The sequence below is a fragment of the Aedes albopictus genome, chromosome 3 (assembly GCF_035046485.1).
Source record: "Aedes albopictus strain Foshan chromosome 3, AalbF5, whole genome shotgun sequence".
NCBI classification, from domain to species: domain Eukaryota; kingdom Metazoa; phylum Arthropoda; class Insecta; order Diptera; family Culicidae; genus Aedes; species Aedes albopictus.
Window position 1 is genome coordinate 422,789,913 of NC_085138.1, and position 23,822 is coordinate 422,813,734.

At 42.3% G+C, this 23,822-nt stretch overlaps 2 protein-coding genes across 3 annotated transcripts in view; both read left to right on the top strand.

Moving 5' to 3' along the window:
* Nucleotides 1-20,161, top strand: part of LOC109410650 (uncharacterized) — a 139,536-nt gene extending 119,375 nt beyond the window's left edge. For both annotated transcript variants that reach the window (XM_062856379.1, XM_062856380.1), the window contains 8 exons: nucleotides 15,996-17,763; nucleotides 17,827-18,067; nucleotides 18,127-18,255; nucleotides 18,318-18,622; nucleotides 18,687-18,828; nucleotides 18,890-19,182; nucleotides 19,244-19,335; nucleotides 19,400-20,161. In XM_062856379.1, the coding sequence (XP_062712363.1) occupies nucleotides 15,996-17,763; nucleotides 17,827-18,067; nucleotides 18,127-18,255; nucleotides 18,318-18,622; nucleotides 18,687-18,828; nucleotides 18,890-19,182; nucleotides 19,244-19,335; nucleotides 19,400-19,881 (3,452 nt within the window). In that variant the 3' untranslated portion in view covers nucleotides 19,882-20,161. The remainder of the gene's footprint in view (nucleotides 1-15,995; nucleotides 17,764-17,826; nucleotides 18,068-18,126; nucleotides 18,256-18,317; nucleotides 18,623-18,686; nucleotides 18,829-18,889; nucleotides 19,183-19,243; nucleotides 19,336-19,399) is intronic.
* Nucleotides 20,162-21,599: 1,438 nt separating this feature from the next.
* Nucleotides 21,600-22,812, top strand: LOC109410708 (transmembrane protein 234 homolog). Its single transcript, XM_062860707.1, has 3 exons — nucleotides 21,600-21,842; nucleotides 22,128-22,626; nucleotides 22,685-22,812. The coding sequence occupies exons 2-3, from the start codon at nucleotides 22,221-22,223 to the stop codon at nucleotides 22,750-22,752; spliced, it is 474 nt and encodes a 157-aa protein (XP_062716691.1). The 5' UTR covers nucleotides 21,600-21,842; nucleotides 22,128-22,220; the 3' UTR covers nucleotides 22,753-22,812.
* The last annotated feature ends 1,010 nt before the right edge of the window (nucleotides 22,813-23,822 follow it).

The window sequence follows — 23,822 nt, forward strand, 5'->3', positions numbered from 1 at the left end:
GAACACAAAATCAAAACAAAACAGTCAAGAGGGTTACCATCAGCATGCCCACAGGGTTACTAGAAGTACAAATTAAAAAAAAACCCGTTGGTTAGCATGAGGTGTCGTTCAAATCAACGGGGGTAGACCGTAAAACAAATATTTGAGAATCGGAAATTGATCTTGGATTTTAAGAGTGTTCAAAGGTATTTCGAAGGGACTACTGGGAGCGTTTCAAAAGAATAAAACGCCCTAGAACTCCCTGGAACGCCCCTGACACTTCATGGTACCCCCTGAGGGCCTCTAAAACACTCCTGAAACATCCAGGAACCCTCTGACACTCCCTGGGATCCCCTAAAACTCCCCAGAGGTCCCCTGGATTACCCCTCAGACCTCCTGATACCACTGGAACCTCTTGAAACCCCGGGAAATTATGAAACGCGGCTGAGACACCATGGAACCCTTTGGGCCCTCCTGAAACCCCTCTGGAACCACCGCGAAACCACTTGAAAAGCTCCTAAGAAGTTATGGAGCGTCCCTGACACTCCCTGGAAATTCTCTGAAGCGGGCCCGAGACCTTCTGATACAACCTGATGCCCTTTAAAACCTCCTGAGATCTCCTGAAACGCCCTTTAGACTTTTATGGACCTTATAAGACAATATTAAACGCGTATGAGACCTCCAAGAAGCCCCTGACACTCCCGTAAAACCTTTTCTGAATTCAGAGGCATTTTAAATTGATTATGAAGATTTCAAGGGCGTTTCAATGCGTTTGAGATGGAGGTTTCAGGAGCGTGAAAACTGTAAATGTTTTGGAGCTGGACTGTTTCGGACTTCGGTGCTGCTGCTGAAACGCGTTTGAGGGCAGCGCGGCTCGAACGCGTTTGGCTTCGCTGGATTTTTTCGCTGGGGTCATATATGACTCCTGCGGCTCTAAATGATTAAGGCATTTCAAGTGCGTTTCAAGGGGATTCATGGGTTTTTGTGACGGAGTAAAAATTCCTTTAAATGCCTCTGAGACTTCTTTGTACCCTCTGAAACCCCCTGAAACATCCAGGTACTAACTCAAACCCCCAGGACCTCCTCTAACGCCTCTAAGACCCAATGGAACACCCTGAAAAGCCTCTGAGAATCCATAAACGCCCGTGATGAACCCCAGAGTGCTATAGAGAGCCCCTGAAATCTTCTGAAATTCATTAGACCTTCTGAAACGCTCCTAAGGCCTTGAAACGACCCTGAAACCCTCAGAAAACCTTTTGAACCCTATGAAATGTTTCCGAGGCTCCCTGAAACACCTCTGAGACCCCGTTGAACCCTTTCGGACTCTCGGAAAAGGCCCCGGAACCCGTGAAACCCCCTGAAGTACTCCTAAGTTTTTCTGGAACCCCTTGACGCCCTGAGACCTTTTTTTACCCTTTGAAACCCCGTGGGACTCCCTTGAAACGCCACTCAAACCTCCTGGTACCCCGCTGAAACCTCTTGTGATATCCCAAAACGCTCCTGCAACCTCCTTTACTCTCCTCTACAAACACCCCCTGGTCGCTGATGCCATAGGAGGCCGGACCATAACGTCCGAGACCATTATGGTCCCGGTCACAGTTGCGAATATTTATGTGAAATAATGTCCAAAAGTTTGGATGCGTAATAAAATATTATGCGTCATGTCCAAGGGAACTTGGACCACGTGACGCAGTTTTATGTATGGACATTTTGATGATTTAAGATGGTTTCAGGGGGCATTCAAATGGGTGTTTCAGAGGGTCTTCAGGAAATGTCAGGAGAGTTTCAGGAGGTTTCAAAGCAATTTCATTGCGTTTCGAAGTATTGAGATGAGTTTCAGTGGTGGCCCTTGGAGGGGAAGGGGTGGTTCAGAGAGTTTCAGGAGGCTGCGGGGTTATGCAGAGAGGTTTCTGAGGGTTTTTTGCTTTTCTTAGATTTTGCTTGAAATACTACATACTATGAAATTTACTAAAAATTCCATCATAAATTACAACTTCCACTGATGGTGTAGTAAAAAAAAATCATGCCTAAAAAAAACTTGTCCAGGAATGAGGTAAAGAGCGTTAACATCTTTTTTAGTTTTTTAATGTAATGTCCACAGTGGGATAGAGTCAACTAGTTAGTTTTGCATTTATACATATCTGCAAAAGTTGTTTAAAGTGATCACTTTGACGACGGATTACAATAGGGTAAAAGCACTAGACTTCGCCACTGCTCTAGTCTTCGCCCCCTCCATACAAATTCCATTTTTATGCATAAAGTGGCAAAGATTAGAGCAGAATTTTAGGGGGGCGAAGTCTAGTCTAGTCTTTTTTAACCTACTTGTTTTTTTTTTTATTTATTATTGCAAACATAACTTGATTTGCTATTCGCTAAATATTCAACATAATTTTTTTTATTGGATTTTTATATTTATTTTAACTTTTCTTACTTCTAAATTTATCGCTGTTATTGTTATTCAGGCATCTTTATCTGATCGAGTACTTATGACTCACCCAGACTCCGGAAATGCCACAGAACCCAATTTGACTGGGACATTCGTGACACACTTGACAATTAAAACCCGCCTTACGTCACATACCCAGACATAGACACCTAGCATCGCCGTCGCCGTCGTCGTCCAGCGAGCAACCAGTGCGATGGGAGATAAAATGCGTGGAACTGTGTCAGGCCCACACATCCGAAAGAAGATGCAAATTCACCTATCACAACCATTAGACCTCTGGTAGAGGAAGAATTCCCGCCAGTCGGCAATAAAACTTCCTCGTCCACTGCCGCCAAGCCAGCAGCATCCAATCCCGAACAGTCGCCAACCAACAAATAGCACGTGTCATCAAATGGGGGAAAAGAATCTAACTCACACGGCGCGGCGGCACCACTCGCGCAGTGGGACTCTGTTGTAAGCGATGACGACTACGGTGCGACGACGTCATGCCAGAGCCTTGAGAAAGGTGTAGGAACTCCAGTCCCCACAGTACGAAAAATCTGCGGAGGTTTGCCAACCAGGTACAGGCCAACAGGAATTAAAATGCGAGCGAACCAGGCGGCAGATTTCGTGGGCGGCTGCTCCGTTGTTGGTGCTGGCTTGGCAGAGCTCTCCTCACGCAAACTAATCGCACTGGCGGCGTGGATGCGGCGAAGCGGTCCAGTGTCAAAGAACGATCTTGATCTCTCTGCTGATGGGCGATGTGCGTTGGTCTCGAGCACTCGACGGCGATGACGACGCACCACGCAGCAGCAGCAGCCCGGATGGAATGCCTTCCGTGATACCACGCGCGCGCGTTTTGCATACGAGCGGAAGTTCTCACTGTTGAACGTGTGGCTACGATGCGGTGGTTCTGGACGCGTGGGAAGAATACGTTTAGGTCAAACCTAGTGCTGGTGGTTTAAATCAGGACCGATTTGTCAGCTGGTCGATGTGGGATGGGTGTTTGTAGCGTGAATAAATTGAACGATTATTATCAAGTTATTACAGTAAACAGTTTTATAATCGACTTTATTATAACTACACTGCCACTTCTTTCATGGTGCTTTGGCAAGACACGCATACGTAAAACACGACCTCCAATAATGAACTAATACCTAATATTGATTGGTACAGATAAGGTGTTTACACATGCATATTTCTCCATGAAACTCACCTGTTTCATGTGAAGTCCCTCAAAAATCTCGGGATTTTTAAGGCCCCTCGAAACTCCCTGAACAGATACCTCCACCCTCCCCTGCAGGGACCAATACTGAAACTCTTTGAAGTGCTTCGAAACGCCATGAACTTGATTTGAATTCCCCTGAAACTCTGCATACACCTCCTAAAGACCCTCTGTAACATTCAAGCGCGCTTTGTCTGTCGGTCGTTAACACTTGCTTCATTTGTCCGTGGTGCAATCCGTGCTAGAAACAGCACCAAATCGAAATGAGTGAGATGGTTATCAATACCGTACAGTTTCGATTTCCGACGGGTAGTCCACCTCCGTCATGGGTGGAAATAGCTAATTTCCTAAAGCAGCTGGACACGGATTTAATGCTAATGGAAACAGCATATAAAGCAGCCCAAGACCGTTCGCTGTATGTTAAGTTCATCTCCCACGAGGCTATGATGGAATCGCTTGGGAAAAACACGGAGCCGCGGCAGTTTGCTTACGCAAACGGAAAATCAGTAGCAGTGAGGATGACGATTGCAGGTGCTAATATGCAGTACGTCCGCGTATTCGACCTGCCCCCGGAACTCCCTGACGCAAATTTGTCGTTGGCACTCGGGGAATTCGGAAGAATAGAACATGTGATTCGAGAGAAGTTTCCTTCGGATCTGGGTCTTGACCACATGTACACGGGGATCCGAGGAGTATACATGGACGTGGAAAAGAGCATCCCGCCATCAATAGATGTTGGCGATAGAAAAGCAAGGGTTTTCTACGAAGGTCTGAAGGACACTTGCTTTTTGTGTCTAGGATTTGGTCATCGGAAGGACGTCTGTCCTCAGCGTAAGATTCGGACCAAGCAGGATAAGAAAAGGCAAGTTAACGAGGAATCCTGTTCATACGCTGACGTTGTATCTGGAAAAGAAAGTGTACCGGAAGTTATTAAGGATACCCAAACTTGTGAAGATGACCTGATTGAAGTTTTGGAGGAAGACGACGGAGAATATATTGATCTGCCGGAAATATCGGATGCGGAACGAACGCAGAAGCGCAATTGTGGAACTGATTCCGAAAAGGAGCAAAGACGAAGACAAAGCATCAAGGAATTGGAACAGGTGGCCAAGGCCATCCAGGAAGCGATGTTCAACCCCCAAGCTAATCAACGTCGGGCCCAATTCGCGGCTTCAGGTTCTGGTGCTAGTTCCAGTTCCGGATCCGGACCGAGAGTGAAGGTCCCTAGAAGAACGCTTTATTGATGTTTTCAATATAGTTTTTAGAATAACAAATTGTATTGCAAGATTCTCGGCTCTGTAGAGTTTTATTTAAAACAAGCGAGCCAATAAAATAAACAAACTAGATAGATAGACCCTCTGTAACACTCTTTTGAAAGCCCCCTGAAATCACCTTAAACCACCATAATGTCCGCACGTGCAACTGTGTCATGTAGTGCAAGTTCCTTTGGACACGGCACATGATATTTTACTACGCATCCAATCTTTTGGATATTATTCCACATAAATATCCGCCACGGTGACCGGGACATTATGGTCTCGGACGTTGAGATCCGGCCTTCCATGGCATCAGCGACCAGGGGGTGTTTTCTAACGTCACCCTATGAAAACTATGGGAAAATGCTCCAAATTTGGTCAAAACAGTTTAAACGGTTTATCTTTTTTGTTTCAAATTTCTCTTCAGTCGTCTAAGAACCACTTTTAGAGCTTCCAAAAACGCGCATTTTCGTGCGCTGAGAATGTTGCTACGTCATTCCGTTCAAAAGATATTGATGATTTTCTATAAAAAAATAGACGCTTTTCAAGTATTTTTCACTTGAGTTACAAAAATAACACCCCTCTAATTTTTTGATATGTTTCATAACAACATTTCTTCTTTTGAAAGCGAGCAAAAGATATGTTTTATGTTTGCCCCAACCCATCATAAACCCTTTTTGAAAAACTACGATTTTTTTTAAGAAAAACGCCTGTAACTTTTGAACCAAAAGAGATAACGACCATCTCAGCGCACGAAACGACGCGTCTTCAAATGCTCTACAAGTGTTGCTTGGGTGACTTTGATGAAAAACCGAAACTGAAAAAGTTAACGCCAGAAAACCGGTTTTTCTTGAACCACCCTAAGCTTATTCAGAAAAATACCTCTAGATCGGTCAATTTTAAAGATACATAAAAAGTGTCTTCAGCAAACTTGCTCAAAATTGATAGATCTATAATTATACCGAAGAATGTATACAGTTATTCTTGCAAATGAAAAAGTTTGGTTATCCATTTCTTTGAAAATATGGACCACCCTAATTTTCATGCACATTTTAAAGAGGGCTTTATTATTAGGGACAACTTTGTAGAAGACCATATTTGCCTAAAAACTCATTTGAAGGCGTTGAATGCATCTTTCCTCGTAAATCTGGTTCGTGGACCACTCTGCAGTGTGCACCGTCTTCAACCAGAAGTTGTACAGACTGAACAAACACTAATATATGACAATGGACAACACACATAGAACCCAGAGGCCCAGTGGAAAGTTTTCGGGTTGACGAAAAGTTTTCCCCGACTGGAGCGGGAATCGAATCCACACTCCGAGGCTTACGAAACGGCTAGATGATTGACGACATGATTGATCAATTTCAAAGAGATTTTTTCAATTCACCTTTTGACAGCTGGACCAAAGTCCAAATTTGGACTTTGGTTGGACAACTGTTTGACAGCTCCTCCCAGTACAAAATGCAACGAGGGGTGATTCAACAAATCGCTCCTATACAAACTTTGAACTGGTTTTAGAATAGGTTCCCGGCCACCAAAATTCATGAAAATTTGGATTTCGGCTCAGTTTTGCATGCCAATTCAGAATATGGAATTATCTCAACATCGCTAAAAAAGCCAATTCTTCCTGAAATTCCTCTACCCACTCTTCAAAATATATATCAGACATTCAATATCAGAAACATTCAATTATTTGTTTCTTCAAAATTTTGCTCAAATTATTGTATAGATCACCTTAGAAAAAAAAAAAGTAACTTTTCTATGAAACCTTGTTGGATTACTCCCGATATTGCTCCATGGATTCTTTCAGCTAATCTCCTAGAAATTCTTTTCGGAAAGACTTACACGGATTTCTTTTTAAAAGTTATTTAGAAAATCTACCATGGAAAGCTTCCAGAGTTTGCGATAGAGGATTTTCCGGAAATATCTACAAAATTGCCCTAGCTTTCATGAGCTTTCTAAAAAAATCTCCATAGATTTTTATAGGAATACGTATAAGAATTTGAGAAAATTATCCAAGGATTCCTTCAGAAGTGCGTTCAGCAATTCTTTAAGAAAATCAATGGTTCCTGTATCAATTTTTTCAACGATTTCTTAAGAACATCTTCCACCGACTTCTTCAGAAATTCTTACAAAGATTTATTCAGAAATTCTTCCAGGTTTTTTTTTCTTTAAATTTCCCTGGAGATTCCTGGTCCAAGTATTCTGAGTCCAGGAAATCTTTCATGGATTTCTTCCAATATTTATCTATGAATTTCTTCAGAAATTACTCCAGGAATTCGGTCATAAAATCTACCAAGGTTTCTTACAGAATCTCTTCTGGCGCTTTTTTTCCACAATATCTTCCAAGGATTATTACCGAAACTTGTTAATATATTCTTTCATGAGTTACTCCACGAATACTTTTATGCAGATTTCCATGGGTTTCTTCCGAAACTCCATCAATTTTTTTTTTTGAGAAAAGGATTCGTTCAAAAAATTCATCGGAAATGTCTTCAGGGACTCTTTTAGAACTTTCTACAGGAATTTCTTCAGAAATTCTTTCAAATTGTTTAATAAATTCTTTCATTGGTTTCTGCTGGAAATTTCGCAGACATCCTTTCAGAAATTCGTTCAGGATTTTTTTCAGAAAGCTCACCAGAGATTTGTTTAGCAAATCATCTACGGATCAGTGATGGGAGCACTCACTTGCAAAGAGTTACACTCACTTGCTGTTTTCTCAGCTCAGAAGCGTGTAATCAAGAAACGATGTATGTACGACTTTTGCCTTGTGGTTTCGTCTAAAAGTTTGCCGAATAGAGTAGGGGTCGCACATGCATACCGAAGTCGTGAGGGAGCTGCAAAGGCAACTCTCCACGAGGTGAATGTAAATTACACTCACTTCGTGGAGAGTCGCATTCACGATTTTGGCATGCGTGTGCGACCCCTACTCTATTCGGAAAACTTCTAGACGAAACCACAAAGCAAAAGTCGTCCATACATCATTTCTTGATTACACGCTTCTGACCTGAGAAAATAGCAAGTGAGTGTAACTCTTTGCAAGTGAGTGTTCCCATCCCTGCCACGGATTTCTTCAGAAATGAATTCTGCGATTCTTTAAGAAAATCAAAGGTTTCTCCAGAAATTACTTCATCGATTTCTTTAGCAAATCTTCCACAGGCTTCTTAAGAAATTCCTTCAAAGATTTATTTAGAAATTCTTCCAGGGATTCTTTCAGAAATTATCCTGGAAATTCCATCACAAATAGATTTCTGTGGGTTCCTGCTGAAACTCCATCAATAATAACTTTGGAAATTCTTAAAAAATCATCGGAATGTTCTTCTGGGATTCCTTCAAAACTTTCTACCGGGATACCTTTAGAAATTATTTCAGATTGTTTAATAAATTGTTCCAGTATTTTTTCTGAAAATTTCCCAGAAATTGTTCAAGAAATTTGTTCAGCAATTTTTGCAGGTAGTCCACCAGAGATTTGTTCAGGAATTTCTCTAGGGATTCAGTTGGGGTTAATCTAGTAAATGCTGCAGAAATTTCTCCATAGATTCTTGCAGTATTAATTTCAGTGACTCAAGCAGGAATTTCTCCAGAGATTCCAGCAGGAGTTCATACAGATACTTTTCCATGTATTACCTCAGTAACTTATTGGGCATTACCTCTAACGATAATCCCAATAATTTCTGTACGCATTCTAGATGAATTTAATTCAAAAATATTTCCAAGCCGCTTATGTATGCGTTCCAACAGGTATTCAGGATTTTTCCCCAGCATTTCGTCCACAGATTTCTCCAAGAATACTTTCAGAAAATCTTCAGAGAACTTCATTAACCTTCACGTATTTACCCGACCCCCGAAAACTCATTTTTAAAATGCTGCCATTTCGTCAATTTTCATCCGATTTTTTTTGAAGTCGCCCTCATTTTTTTTTTTATTTGTGAATTTTAACTTAATGCTAATTCTTCACACAAGTCGCCCTCAATCAATCATAAATTGGTGCAAGTTTATTATACTCAAGTGGTCATGTTATATCTGGAACCATTCCGGAGATATTCCGGATTGTGCTGGGGTTAGAGGGGTTGCCAAAATGGTTAAAAATAATTATTTCGTGCGTTACCGTAGATTTTCAGTGAAATTTTTGTTGTAATCAGTAAAACACAACCGCGATAACCAGATTTGACACATCCGGATCACCGTGGCAGGTTCCGCAGGCCCTCACTGGGGACACTTCTGGTTTTCAACCTAAACATGCCGCGCGACATATCAATTTTTATGATTTCGAATGACTGAGTCAGAAACGATAGACTGAAGTCTGTATCAACTAATATGGCCACCCTGGAACATCTAGCACAGGTTCCACGGACTTGTCATCGGGGACATATCTGGTTTGCAATCAAAACATGCCGTGTGACGTATCAATTTTCATAACTTCGAAAGAATGGGCCAGAAAAAAAAATGACTGAAGTATGTATAAACTGTTATGGCCGCCCCGTAATACCTGAAACAGGTTCCGCGGGGGCCTCTGAAACACAATAACACACGAAATAATTACTTTTAGCCATTTGGCAAAACAGACTCTTCCCCCACGTCCTGACCCCAGTACAATCCGGAATATCTTCGTAATGGTTCCTGATATAACATGACCACTTGAGTGTAATAAGGTTGCACCAATTTATGATCGATTGAGGGCGACTTCAAAAAAATCGGATGAAAATTGACGAAATGCCAGCGCTTTTAAAATCAGTTGTCGGGGGTCGGATACGTGAAGGTTAAAGGATTTTTCCAGTATTTTTTCTAAGAAAATATCTTTATTATTTTGAGGAATTCTACAGAGAGTTTCCCGAGATGTTTCTTCAGGTATTTCTCCTGGAAGTTCTTAAGAAATTCCTTCAAAAATATCTCTGGGATTTCTTCGGATATGCCATCAGAGAATCATTCAAAAACTACTTCCTAAGATTGCTTCAGGGATTCTACTGAAGATTTCTTTGGAAATGCTTTCAGAAATTCCGGCTGGAATTGTTTCTGAAATTCTCTTGAGGAGATATTTTTATCACAAAAGACTTCTTCAGAATTTCAGGTATTGCTTCAGGAATTTTAAAATTTAAAACTTCTTTTAAGGAGTTTTTTTTTCCGAAATTCATCCAAAATAGTCTGTGCAAATCCTACATTACTTCGGAAATTCTTCCCGAGCATTCTTTGAGAAAATTCTTCAGTGATTTCTGCAGGCATTGCATCAGGATTTTTTTGAAAAATTGCTTTTGCGATTTCATCAGAAATATCTCCTGAGATATCTTTAGAGATCCCTGCAGAATTTGTTCAGATATTCCTGCACAGATTTAGTAAAAGTCCTTCCAGAAATTGCACAAAAAATATCGACGAATTCTTTCATGAATTCCTGAAGAATTTTCTAAGAAATCCCTGGAGAAATGTTTCAATGAAAACCTTAAAGACTCCTGGAGAAACTCCTTTAATTACTCCTAGAAAAAAAAAATAAAATAAATAAAAGTTTTTTTGAGAAATTTTCGTGAAAATTTTGACGTTATATTTTGAGTAATTCCTGGATTAATGCTTTGGATATTATCTCATGGAATATCAGAAGGAACACCTTTAGGTACGGCTTTAATTCTCAGAAACAATTCAGGAGATTCTTATGGAAGGACTCTGCAAGTAGTTCCAAGGAAAAAATGTTTAAGAAACTTCTAGAGGGTTTTCTAGAAAAATCCGTTAAGGGATTTCTAAAGGATTCTCTTAAAATGTCTGCAGAAATCACAGACAAAATAACTGGGACGAATTCTTAAAGTTATCCATCACCGAGATGAACTAGCCTAGGGCTAAAAATCCCGTTTATTCACATAAAAAAAAGTTATCCATCAATAAATTTCTGAGGGATGTTTTCTAAAGGAATCCTTGGAAAAACTTTCAGAGAGTCTAGGTTTTTCCGGTATACAGCATTGCCACCAAGGACCAGAATCGCAATCTAGCGGGACATAATTAATTACTCCGAAACGAAGCATTTCCGGAACATGGTGAATTCTATCAAATCTATCATTTCAATATCCACTTCGATCTCTACTCCCTTACACTCTGAGTAGACAATGACCGATAAAGCCATAAAATGATTAACATGGTGTCGTCGATAAAATATTTTGTAATGATCAGGGGCATCAGTTACCAAGAATTTAGTAGTTCGCAACTTAACCGCATAGGTGGCGCAACCATCTAACTTTTTAGTTTTATGTCCTAGAAACTTCGCGTTTTCGGCAAAGTTGTTTATTTTGACACAATGTGGAATTTTAACGTCCAAGAAAAAGTTGTTTATTTTGTCAAACTGAGTAACTTTGCCGAAGACGCAAAGCCTCTAGGACGTAAAACTAAAAAGCAAGGTGGCGGCGTCATCTATGCGGATTAGATGCGAACTACTAAATGCAGGAAATGCTACGCATCGGAGTAGTTAATTTTATCCCGCTTGATTACGATCCTGGCCCTTAGTGCATTGAAAAGAAAAAAGTAAACATTTTCTGATTTCCTTACAAAATAACTTTTTTTGTAGGTCTATATCTTTGGAGTCTATGAACTGATTAAGCTGAAAATTTGGCACAGAACTACAAATTTCTCTTCAAGCCACAGGGGCATTCTCTTCAAACGCCAGGTCTCGAGGTTCATCATTAGCCGTCACACACCGTTCGTATGGAATCATCAAAATAATAAAAATAAACATAATTCAACATGTCTTTGCTTTGAAGTGTAGAATTAGCTTAAGACAAAACTGGAAGCACTTCCTATTTTTTTTGGTTTTTGATTTTTTATAAAATAATGAAGCAATATTTTCAAAATCGGTTTTCGTACAAATGAAGAGTATGGATCAAGAAATCTCCTGATTTTTTTTCCAGGTGGAAAACGTTTTTCGTTTTTGAAGAAACCATTTTTTTGTGAAATATTGTTTAAAAACGGTTTCTGCAAAAACGAAAAACGTTTCCTCCTGGAAAAAATCAGGAGATCCACATTACATGTGTACGAAAACCGGTTTTGAAAATATTGCTTCGTTGTTTTATTAAAAACTAAAAATTACAAAGTGAGGAAATGGATCCAGTTTCGCCTTAGGCCGTGCGCAATGCTGTTTTATTTTGTATGGCAAGTTTTAAAAATTTTAAAACTCGCCATACAAAATAAAACAGCATTGCGAACGGTCTTAAGTTAAAATACACGTTAATAAAGAAAAGAAATATTTTTGCTCCTAACTTACTCCTCCCAATAGTTTTAACCTCTAATTTTACTTATTTTTCTTCTTCTTCTTTATGGCTATACGTCCCCACTGGGACTTGACCTGTCTCGCTTCAATTTTGAGCACTTTCACAGTTATCGATTGAAGAGCTTTCTTTGCCTGCCATTGCATGAATTTGTATATTGTGAGGCAAGTACGATGATACACTATGCCCAGGGAGTCGAGAACATTTTCCCAACCGGAACGGGAATCGAACCCGCCGTCTCCGGATTGGCGATCCACAGCCTTAACCACCAGGTTAATGGAGATCCTCTCTATATCACTAGCATCGTGGCATATTTTGATGAAAATAATGATAAATTAGCCTCATTTCATTTAGTTCTGCAACTATATTGGCATATACATATGTTTTAAACGTCCTTACTTGTTCTTGTTTTTATTCGCGGGTTGTTGATATTATTGAACAACTTTTTTCTGAAAGATATCAGAGATAGCAGTTAATATTACCCAACGAAAAATTGTCGGACTTGCTCATTTCAAGTTTGTAAGATCAATGATGAGAAAATGCCCATTAGATTTACTCTCTATAAGCAGGGATGGAAACACTCATTTGAAAAGAGTTACATTCGCGTGCTGTTTTTTCCGGCTGTTCGGGCTCGTTTGGAAGCCGACCATCAATGTTAACTTCTTTTCCCGATCAGCCTAAATAGCTGTGTAGTGTCGGTAGCGGTTGTCTAAATTGGCTAAGAATAACACTATACGGATCGCCTGATCCAGTGGTAACAGTCCACTAAACAGATGAATTGACTAATTGGCACGTGTCAGATGAGGAGTCTCCATTTGACCTTCTTTGCACTTTTGAGTGTTCATTCGCAAACTTTGCGTATTCAGGCGTCCCCGCTCAACAAACTAGGAAACCTGTACTAATTGGTTGCGACCACATTTTATGGATAACTCGCTTCTATTGCTACTCCAAGAGAGTTGCATTGTGGTATACCATAACTATTGCTTTGAAAGAAGCTTGTTCTGCTGCGGTCTGTGCGGACCGCAAGAGGTATTCCTGAATGGAACTCTGATCTGTTCGATCGATTTAGAGGGCTGCTACTGCTTACTTCAAAACTGCAGGAGAAAATGGGGTTTTGTCAAGGTTTTGTCCTGTTTTTCTCCAGAGGGATTTGAGTAATTCAAACATGTTTTGAACTCTTGTAGTTTTCTATTGGGTATTTTCATGGCGTGTAATTACTCCATAGTTATATCCCGAAAGGGTGCGTGCGTTGTATAAAGAAAGAATAAGTTCCAGGTTGATCTGGTTACCTCGTTCTTTTTGAAATGCTTGAAACGCGTTGTCGATTATCACACTTTGATGTTCGTCTGGCAAACATGCCTTTTCATGTGAACTGTCACTGTGGGATGTCCACAGTGACTGTTTTACACAAAGTTGTATACGTTTTCAAGAAAGCACTCGATTAAACGTAGTTTTTGCTTGGGTGATTTCTTGAATATTGAGGATGCTTTCGATGACGTGCCTTTCAATGTCTTATTGTTTTTTCGGGCACTGATTAAACCCGTTGTGGTATGGACTATGAGCTCTCGTTGCGCTTATGCATCCATTCCCTTTTCTAGGGCACCCCTTCCTATTTCATCACCTTTCCCTTTCCTAATTTCCATCCCTTGTCCCATTCTCCCTCAGGTAAATGATGAAATAGGCTTATATGTATGGCGATGGCACAAATGTCCCAAATGGAGGATAACGTGCCTCTGGAGCCGGCCTTCTGATACCTGATACCTGATGAGCAGGGATGGAAACACTCACTTGAAAAGAGTTACATTCAGGTGTTATTTTCATCTTGCGGAGAGTTGCGTTCATGGCTCCCTTACGACTTTTGTGACTTTGCTATACGTGTGCATTGTGTGCAACCCTTGATTTATTCGGCAAACTTTTAGATAACGACAAAAGTCCTCCATACACTGTTTTTTGATAGCATTCTTCTTAACTGAAAAATAGCAACTCTTTGAAAGTTAGTGTTTCCATACTTTTCTATGAGTTTAAATATAATTTAAAGCCTTCCCCGCGGCATTACACGGAATCCTTTTAGGAATTCTGAGTAACAACAATAAACAAATAATGTATCAATTACGTAATAAACTATTTGCATTAGATACATTTGAGAGAATATCAGATAGCTTCTGGAGCAATTCTAAAAAGGAACTTCTGCATAAAAATCACATGGAATTAGAAGAATTCCTGGAGAAATTCTATAAGGAATTTTTAGAGGAGTTCGACGAAATTCGTGCAAGGATCCCGAAAGATATTCCTGAAAGAATTCCTAGAGAAATATCTGAATGAGTGCTTGAGTGAATCCCGGAAGGAACATCCGCAAAAAAAAATAAGGAAGGACTCCTAGAGGAATCCCCAAAATAACTGAAGGAACTCTATAAGGCATCCTTTGAGAATTTCGTGGACACATTATAGTGAGAATTCCTGAAGAAATCCCAGAATATACTCTTGGATGAACGGGATGAATGACCCATAAAAGGTTAAAATCCCCGATTATAAACAAACGATGGAATTTCTGGAAGAATTCCAGAAGGAATTTCTGTAGGAATCTCGCAAGGAATTCAGGGAAATTCCGGAAGGAATCCCAGAATAAATTACTGAAGTAATCTCAGAAGAAAGAATCCACAAAAGGAAGAATCTCAGAAGGAAGTCCTACCTAAGATTTTCGTAAATCATGTTGCATTTAGAATAAAGTAATGATTGCAAAATTATTCCAGGAGAAGTATAGTAGACCACGTGAAGGCACTTCAATCTTTCATAGTCGTTCGTTATACCTTTAAAGCTATTGTTAAACTCAATTCGTTTTCTCATTCATCCCGCATTCTAGATTTATGCATTCAGGTACCTACCTGCCAAGAATGCAAACAATCTATGCAAGACGCCAAGACGACAGTGATCGATATCCCCACGCAACATTGTTCCGAACGCATTCTATGATTTATCCGGCACTAATCCAATTTATTAACGTCATCCGTAAAATTGATTTTCCCACTGGTTCGGTCGCTTTTGGCGGTGGTGTTCAAAACCATGTTCCGTTTAGCATAGCAGCACCTCCTCGCGCTCGCGGTCGCTGGTAGTAGGCCGCGCACAGCGGCGGCGTTACGGTGCGAACAAGCAATCATTTAGGGAGCAGTAGGCTTGCCGGTTGATTTATGCCACAACCGTTTATGTTGCGCAGCAACGAGGCGCGCGAAGGCGCTCTTCGAGAGAGCTGAGTTCCTCTTCTTGAGGGTTGTCTACACCCACGGAGGGCACACTTTTCGACCGTAAACGGTGCACTTTCCTTGGTCCGCACCAAGGTTGTTGTTTCTGGTGCTACTATTGATGCTTCCGTACCAGCACGCTTTCCTTCCTCGGGGGTTTTCAAGTAGAAAAGCAAAACAAACAAGTGCTACTTTACATGCGCCCAGAACGATCGCTCTCGGTTGTTATTGTTGTTGTTTCGAAGTGCCCCGGCACTTGTTTGCAGATGCATAAATAATAACCCACTACTCACTGCTGCTGATGGAGGAGAGTGCAGCTAGCTCGTGGCATTGCGTTGATTTGCGGTTGCCACGGCGACGGTCAAAGAAGGCCGTGTATGCTGCTGACACGTAGCTCGTAAATTACGGCCAAGTGCCTACTTGGATCGATGGTCCGTGGGTCCGGGTTGCTTTGCATAAATTGTTATGGTTTCAGGGAATTATCTGCAGTACTTGGGCGCACAAATGCTGTCGTAAATTAGGTCACCTAAACCAGCTTGGAATGTGGTACTTACTGATTGTAGAGCTAGAACTAATTTCTGAATACTTGTATGCGTTATCTCAAGGCTAAAGCAACTTATTGTCTATTCACAGGATCTCGTTCGGAGCCACGAACCTTTCCTACCAATTCGAACGTCCGTAAAGAACCTCAGAACTTATCAGCGGAAGCACTTCGCAGAGAAGCTGAATTTGTACTAGCACAGGCGGATCGCTTGGATCGAGCACGATCACGCAGCAACAGCATCAGCAAGGACGACAAGTTCAACTCGTTGCCATCGAGGAAATCTCGGGGGAAGACTACTCTTACACGAAGTTCTAGTGACGCTTCGTCCAAGAAACCTCAGAAAAATCTTTTGCACTTGTTCAACAAGACCAAGCATGACAGTTCTGTGAAATCTACAAATCTTGAAGAGAAGCCACGGATTACCGTCAGCCGCAGCAAAAGTGACGTTGGTCAAGCTCTTCGACAGGTGAGAGATCGCCGAACACCTCGACGAAACACTCAGGAGCTGAAAAATGATCCACTAACTCCGATCATCGAAGCTTCCCCTGTGGAATACACCAAACCAGTAGATCCTCTTACCGCGTACGCACAGCAAAATAAACCTTCCGCAGATAGCCAGGACTTGAACATCTCCACGAGCCGACCCACGTCCAAGCCTGTAATGGACACGATCGCTCTCCTGCGACAAAATTCGAAATCCCAGGAACGTCTACACAGCTCTCAGCTACCACCAGATAAGCCCAATCTTACCAAAGGCGTCACCGTAGAGAACATCGTCAAACGTCTGTCCACCGAACGCCATACATCTCCACCTCCTGCGCAGATTGTTCGTGACGGTTTCTCCTACACTCGTCCAGGCGAACCCATTGTCTACGCCCAGGTCGTATGCAACAATGACAGCAAGGAAAAGCACACCGTACGCAACCAATATCTAGCCAACACCAGCGACGAAGACATGAAGAAATCTAGTCCAATCGATCTGGACCTTCTGGACAGAATGGCAACCAAGGAGTACCTCGCCATGAAACGTCCAAGCCCACCGTTGCCCAAGTACACCCTGGACGAAACGGACAACTTCCCTCGGACCAAGCTGAAGCCCTACAACAGCGATGAGGACGAAGGCCTCGGCATAGACTACAGCAAACGCTTCTCAACGTCCTACCTCAAGACGACCACCACAACGGCAGCGGACTCGTTCACAAACTCGGACGAAGATCACATCACTCCCACCGTCAAGTACACTCCTCCGTACGTAGGTCACAACTACAGTGCTAGCTATCGTGGCCAAGCGGATGGCAAGGAGTACTTCCCGGAGTTCCACGAGCTCAGTCAACGACGGGAGATTCTCGAATCACGCATACGTAACCGGATCGGTTCTAGGGAAGTGCTTGACTTGGGCTCGCCCGATCGAGACACTGGCAGACGTGGAAGTGCTTCACGATACGAGAATTACCATCGGACCGGTCGAAGGAGTTTGGATCGCATGGCAAGTGCTTCGCCGGTGCGGCGTAGCACTTTGTCACCTCCTCCGGTACACCAGGAAGACTTGACGCATCGAAGAAATTCCAGCAACCAGTACGTGGAATCGTTCGTGACCAAGACGGTAGTGAATCGCGACGGACGCCCGTACTCGGAGGAATACGTGGAGCGTTTCAAGTATCCAAGCAGGAATTTGGAGGACGTACGGACGACGAGAACGACGTTCGAGCGAGATGGGTCCGTTGAGCGGACCGAGGTGAAGAACTTCAAGCGGAACTTGGGAGAGAAGAGTCACTCCCGGACCGTGATGGACAAGGGTGACTCCGGGATCGAGAACGACTTCCGGAAGGATTCGTTGAACAGCGAGTTTCCGACGGGGTTTGTTCGAATGGAGTTTGTTGTTTGAACCGTTGTATTTGAAGATTCTTGTTTTGGTTTCAGGAGGAAGTACACGATGGCGCAGAACATCCACGCTTGTGAGAGTTTCTTGCGCCATGAACGGAACCACACCAATGGTTGCTTGCGGAAGCCGAAGCGGACGTATTCGTACCGCGAGCGGAGTATCGATGACGGCAGTCGATTCGATCCACGGTTAGACGACTACCCAGATTCAGGGCGGGGCTACCAAAAGGAGCTGAAGTCGTCGATGAAGCAGGAGAAGAAAACTGGAGGTTTAGCGAAGGTAGGAATGGTGGCGTTTACTGAATTGCTTGAGAGATTCATATGAAGTTCAATTTTCAGGTTAAACAGTTCATGAGTTCGACGAAAAAGAAACTGGTCAGGATGGGAGAATCGGACAAGAAGGACTCAAGGCAGAGCAGCATTCGTAGCGATGAACGATCGCGATACGATGAGCAGTACCATTCAAAGGTTCTACCACGATCGCAGCTCATAACTGTATTGAAGCGTAACTTTCTATACCCATTCTCCAGGTCCCAGACATTGCCAACCGCCGGCGGTTGTCCACCCCGAAGTCTAGTCCTTCGACGACGAAGCGTTCGCTGTCGTTCAAAAGCACCACCAAAACCGGCGAATCCTCGAAGGCATCCCGTACGGATTGGTTCAAATCGTTCGACAGATTGTCCCGTAAGAAACCGCAGGAGCCTGCCAAATCACAGTTTGGTGGAAGCGACATGAAGTCGTCCTCCGCTGGAGGAACCAAGCAGCAGAAGAACTTGCGGTTCTTCGGCGATACCGATACGGAGTATGCCAGTATGCCTCCCTCCCGACCTAGTCGGTAAGTTGAGTTGCCTAGTGCGGTCGTACGATCGTGCCTTTAAACTTTGTACCTTTTATTTCAGCTCCAAGTCTTCGTTGTCGAAGGTGGATAAGAGATACCAGAGCGCTTACGATTTGGAAGCGACACCAAAGATCCGCGAAACGCGAAATCGTTCGACCTCAATGCAGAACCTAGATGAGGAGGATCGTCGAAATGAATCCAAAGTAAAGCCATCTGCGATCGTGAACTTGACTTTGCAAACATTTAAAACATCTTCCATTGCAGCGAAAAGACCTGTACGACATTTCGGAGTATTCGACGAGCTACCGGACGCAATCTCCGTCACCAAGCTATCCGGTTCGGCGACAGCACAGCATGAACCGGGACTACACACCGGATAGATCCCTCACCCTCAACAGGAAGAGCTATAGCCGTTCGCGGGAGAACAGCGTCGATCGTGTCGAAGGCGAACGCTACCAGCGATCGAGCCGAAGCCGCAGCGAACAGCAGAACAGGAAACCTCCGTCCGGTCCGCAGAAACCAGCCCGTAGCTTCGAACGGAGAGGCAGCTTGACCAGGTGAGTTGGTAGATCAATTGATCAATGGTCATAACTTGATAAATACTTTTCTCTTCAACAGGGAAATGGATCGAATCCAAGACAGCTCCGGAACCGAGGGAGAATCTAGTCAACAGAGTCAGCGAAGTGTGGTGTTCCTGCATGCGACCACCGGTGAGTTTTTCGTGTGATCTACGCAGGTGTATCCTTCAATCGCTATAACCTTTTCTACCCACAGTTGGTGACATTCCCCACCCGCACATTGCCAACGCCCACCGAATGGCGTACTCCCGCGAGTCGTTGAACAGCTCCAACAACAAGAAGGTCCAGCCGATGACCCGGACGGTGTCGCGATCGGTATCGGTGCTGGCCCCGTGGAAACCGAAGCACATCCGCGACGGATACGAAATCAACTACCACAACGATCAGCAGCCGGTGGTGAAACCGATCTCAACTCTACCGCGGCCGCTGAGGAATCGCTCCTCGAGCCAGTCTACGCTGAGCCGAACTAAGCAGAAGACCCGCCGAAGCCATACCGGATCCAAGGACGATCTGGACTCGGACAAGAGTTCTTCGTTCGACAATTCGCGCAGTGCGCACCGGACACAGGAGAGCGGTGGCGGACACACGACGCATTCGCTACCGAGGCGATCGCGGGATGGCGCGACGAGCGCCGGAAGCTCGAAGACTAACACCCTTCAGAAACATCGGAGGAATTAACGAGACATTCTAAAACACGCCACGTTGTCTAGTAGTTCGCAACAGGGCTTCACGATGAATTGAATATATTTATTTGTGCCTGCAAATTTGTTCGAGTGATGTTTGATTTTGGTCCTGGAGATTAGAAAGTAGTCAACAATTGTATCGTAACAAAACTGGAAAATTAGACGCAATGAATATTAACGTTTGTTTCGGACGAGGAAATCTAACTAGAGAGCGAAATAATTGTACTAAAATGGAATAAAATTTTGAATAAAGAACTCGATTTGTCACGACTAAATGTGAGATTTCTTTAAGCTCAAAATATCACAAAGTTAAAGAATTAACATGTAAGATTGTGTTATTCCTTGAACCATAATAATATGCTTGCGAAAGTAATTTCATTGTAGCCAACTTTTCTGCTACTTACCGCATCATAACAAATGCGTCACCGTACATGGAATGTTATAACACAGACAAACAGACGTATCACTTGGAACAATGTGCGATTGAAATCATCGTCACAAAAGTATAAATGCCCAATGCTAATTAATCTGTGTTTCGCAAATCCACTGAGGAGATCGCGGTAGTGAGCAAACGTCAAACAGGAGCAAAAACGATGCGAGCGCCATTAGCGAGAGATTTGCGAACTACAGAATAATTTTGAATAATCCGTTAAAAACGGAAACGGTGGGAAGTGGGTAGAGTGAGACGTCTGTTTGTCTGTGGTAACACAGTGACCGCATTCGAGTTATGCCAAACACACATGGACACATGGGAGCATCCATAAAGTACGTCACGCAAAAATTGGGTATTTTTGACCACCCTCCCCCCTTCGTACGGGTTTTTTCTTACACTTAATGTATTGCTTGTCACTCTTTCACATACACCCCCCCCCCCTCCCCCCAAGGACCGTGACGTACTTAATGGATGACCCCCAAGGCTACGGTGGCACTAGTGGCGTCATGGTCGCATTTTTTCCGCAGTTATTCTTGCAATTTTTGGAATTTATTCGTACACTGAGGATACTGCAACTCTGAAAATCATACGAATCAACTATGATTTTTTGCCATAAGAATTTATTGCGAAAATCATAGTTACGAACTATGATTTTGGATTCAAAGCGCCAACTATTATTGTCATACTGTTACTGTATAAATTTCATAACACTCACGTATGAAAATCATACTGATAACGTATAAAAACTGAAACTATGTCTTATGACTATCATACATATTTTTGTGAAATATTTTGCACAAATTAAAAAAAAAATCGCAACCTGGAATCGAACCGGGAACGTCAAGGTTAGCAAGCGCGTGCTTTACTCATTCGCCCATCGACGCTTCGGAAGTTGAAGTGGTTAGAAGCGAATAAAAGGTTTTGTTGTTTTTTAGCAATGGTGTTTCATAGCACATCTTATGATTTTCATACGATGCTTCTTATGAGATTTTTCATACGACTAGTCTTATGGATTTCGCTTTTCAATGTATGAAAAGCATACGAGAACTATGAAATGATGAAAAAAATAAAAATAACTGATTCATAAGATGTAAACTATGAAAAACATACGAACAGTATCCTCAGTGTATGCTTTTCTTAACCTACAAAATATGATTCCTTTCACCCATTCCACCCCTGTGACTGAAACAACGTCCACTAGAAACTAGTTTCACTTTCCATGGTGTTCTCTTCCAATGATACGTCAAAACCATCTGATTGTTTTGTTTTGTTTACTAGTTCAGATTCGTTCTGTTTACAATCAAATCAATTTTTAAATCAAAAGTGTAAACAACAAATAATATCACAAAAATAATGAAAGAAAATCAAGCATAATTTTTCAAATCGACGTATCTAACTTTTTCACTGATCTGAGTAAATTCATGGTCAATGTTGACGACCATTTCACTAAAATAGTTTTTTATAAAAAGACTTTTCATAAGTTTTTTCGTGCTTAACATCACCAGGGATATAGCACGCACTAGGTAAGAAACAAAACCTACTCATTCCATATCATTTTCACAATGAATTTTGATAAAAATACACATACACCGGGTTGGTTAGAGATACGTCATGCCAGATACGTCGCATTTGTATGGTGCCAGTTTGGTGTATCTGTTACTTTTGATTTTGGCTAGATACGTCGTTTGGTTTTCTCATATATAAAACCGGTGTATCTATCAGTAAAGTTGTAAACATCAAAATAGTTAGATACGTCGTTTCGAAAAATATACTTAGTTAAACAAATTAAGCAATAAATCATCAAACAGAGATGTGGGTTCTTCAATTTTCTTGATGAATCATGCATGCAGCAGTTAACCCGGATTTGTTTACATTCTCGAGTTACGTCGGATTGAAAAGTTATGCTTGAAATGTCCTCGGAACAAGCCACCAGCCCTCTCTCCGACGGTACTTCACCACAACTCCCGCCACAACCACTGGCCGCCGTTGACCCGCTCTCACTTCTAATGATCGTCGTGGTGGCCCTCTTCTGGGGTGCAACCAATCCGTTCATACGGCGGGGTAGTCTCGGCTACAACAACCTCAAAGCTCCGACCCGCTGGGGTCAGTTGTGGTTGGAGGTGCAGTTCCTTATCTCGCGGTGGCAGTATCTGCTACCGCTGGCTGTGAATCAGCTTGGCAGTGTGGTGTACGTGTTTGCCCTGCAACGGACGGAGTTGTCGCTGGTGGTACCGATGGCCAATTCGTTGACGTTTGTGTTTACGGCCGTTACGGCGCGATTGCTGGGGGAGCAGGGTGGCAGTTGGAGTGAGTATCGATGGCTTTTGGTGTACGGACGATTGTAATAATGTTTATTTAATTTTAGAAACATACACTGGAATGGCACTTGTTATAGCTGGGACGGTTCTCTGCAGTATAGAGAAGGTTTTGTGATAATAGTTCAATAAATTGCTTAAAAGGAAGAATATAATAATAAATCACTATTGAATTTTATCAGTGTTTTCTCTTCGTAAATGGATTTTCGACCTGGTATGATCGTTGAATTTGTTTAAATAATCACGTATGTGGCAACCCTAATCCCATCTAATGCATCTGACAGGAGCCAACATCTATCGTGTATCCACAATGGAATCCATTGTGGATACACAAATGTTTACATACTGATGTTGGATTCTTAAAAATGGCGGCCTGGCACCCTGGTGTAAATAATGGAATAAATAGAGCACAACGGGTACAGTAGACGTTCGGTCGGTGCAAACGGTTTAACGGCAATGCTTTTTAACTGCAAGTCCGGTAAGTGTAACAAATTTGCAATGAGCGCTTGCACGCTGACGTCATCATTACCTCCTTCTCTTTCTTTCCTTCGGCGTCGGTCCATAAAGCCGTCCTTGCCCTCAAAAAAATTTGAGGGCAATGTTTACAAATCGTATGGGAATTCGATGAGGTTATGTTTTTGATGCAAGCCTCTATTATCGCACCGCCAAACGTCAAAATGGTGCGCCATGTTAGCCCAAATGAACAGTTGGGTCACGTTCACGGTTATTTTATGTCGATTGATAACTTGTTGACATCTGTCAGTCGTTGCAGTTATCGAATTTCATTCGCTAAGTGAAACGTAAACATGTTGCAGTTATCGAACGTCTACTGTATATGTTATCAAAGTAGTATTGCCGTTCTACGTGGTGCTGCGCTATATTGTCTCATGTACCCACTCTTTATAAACAATCAGATAGCTCAAACTGAATGCAGGAAGATTTTAACAGTAAGGGAGACCGGGTAGACTTGATCCATAATGGCAGATTAACATCTTTTGCAAGTTTAAGCACAACAGGAGAACTTTAAATTATTTTTAAAGTATTTAAGACTGTTTTTTTGCAGGCATGTCTTATGATGTATTTTTCAAAATAGATGACATTTGATCCCCGCTTGTGCACATGGTTTATTTAAAAGAAAAATAGCTCCAGAGGATTTCTATTCATTTTCATTTCAAGTTTTCTTGTATT

Coding starts and splice junctions, on each gene's coding strand:
- LOC109410708 (XM_062860707.1), top strand. CDS start 22,221: ATGCTTGAAATGTCCTCGGAACAAGCCACCAGCCCTCTCTCCGACGGT. Junction 22,627..22,684: donor GGAGCAGGGTGGCAGTTGGA/GTGAGTATCGAT, acceptor ATTTAATTTTAG/AAACATACACTGGAATGGCA.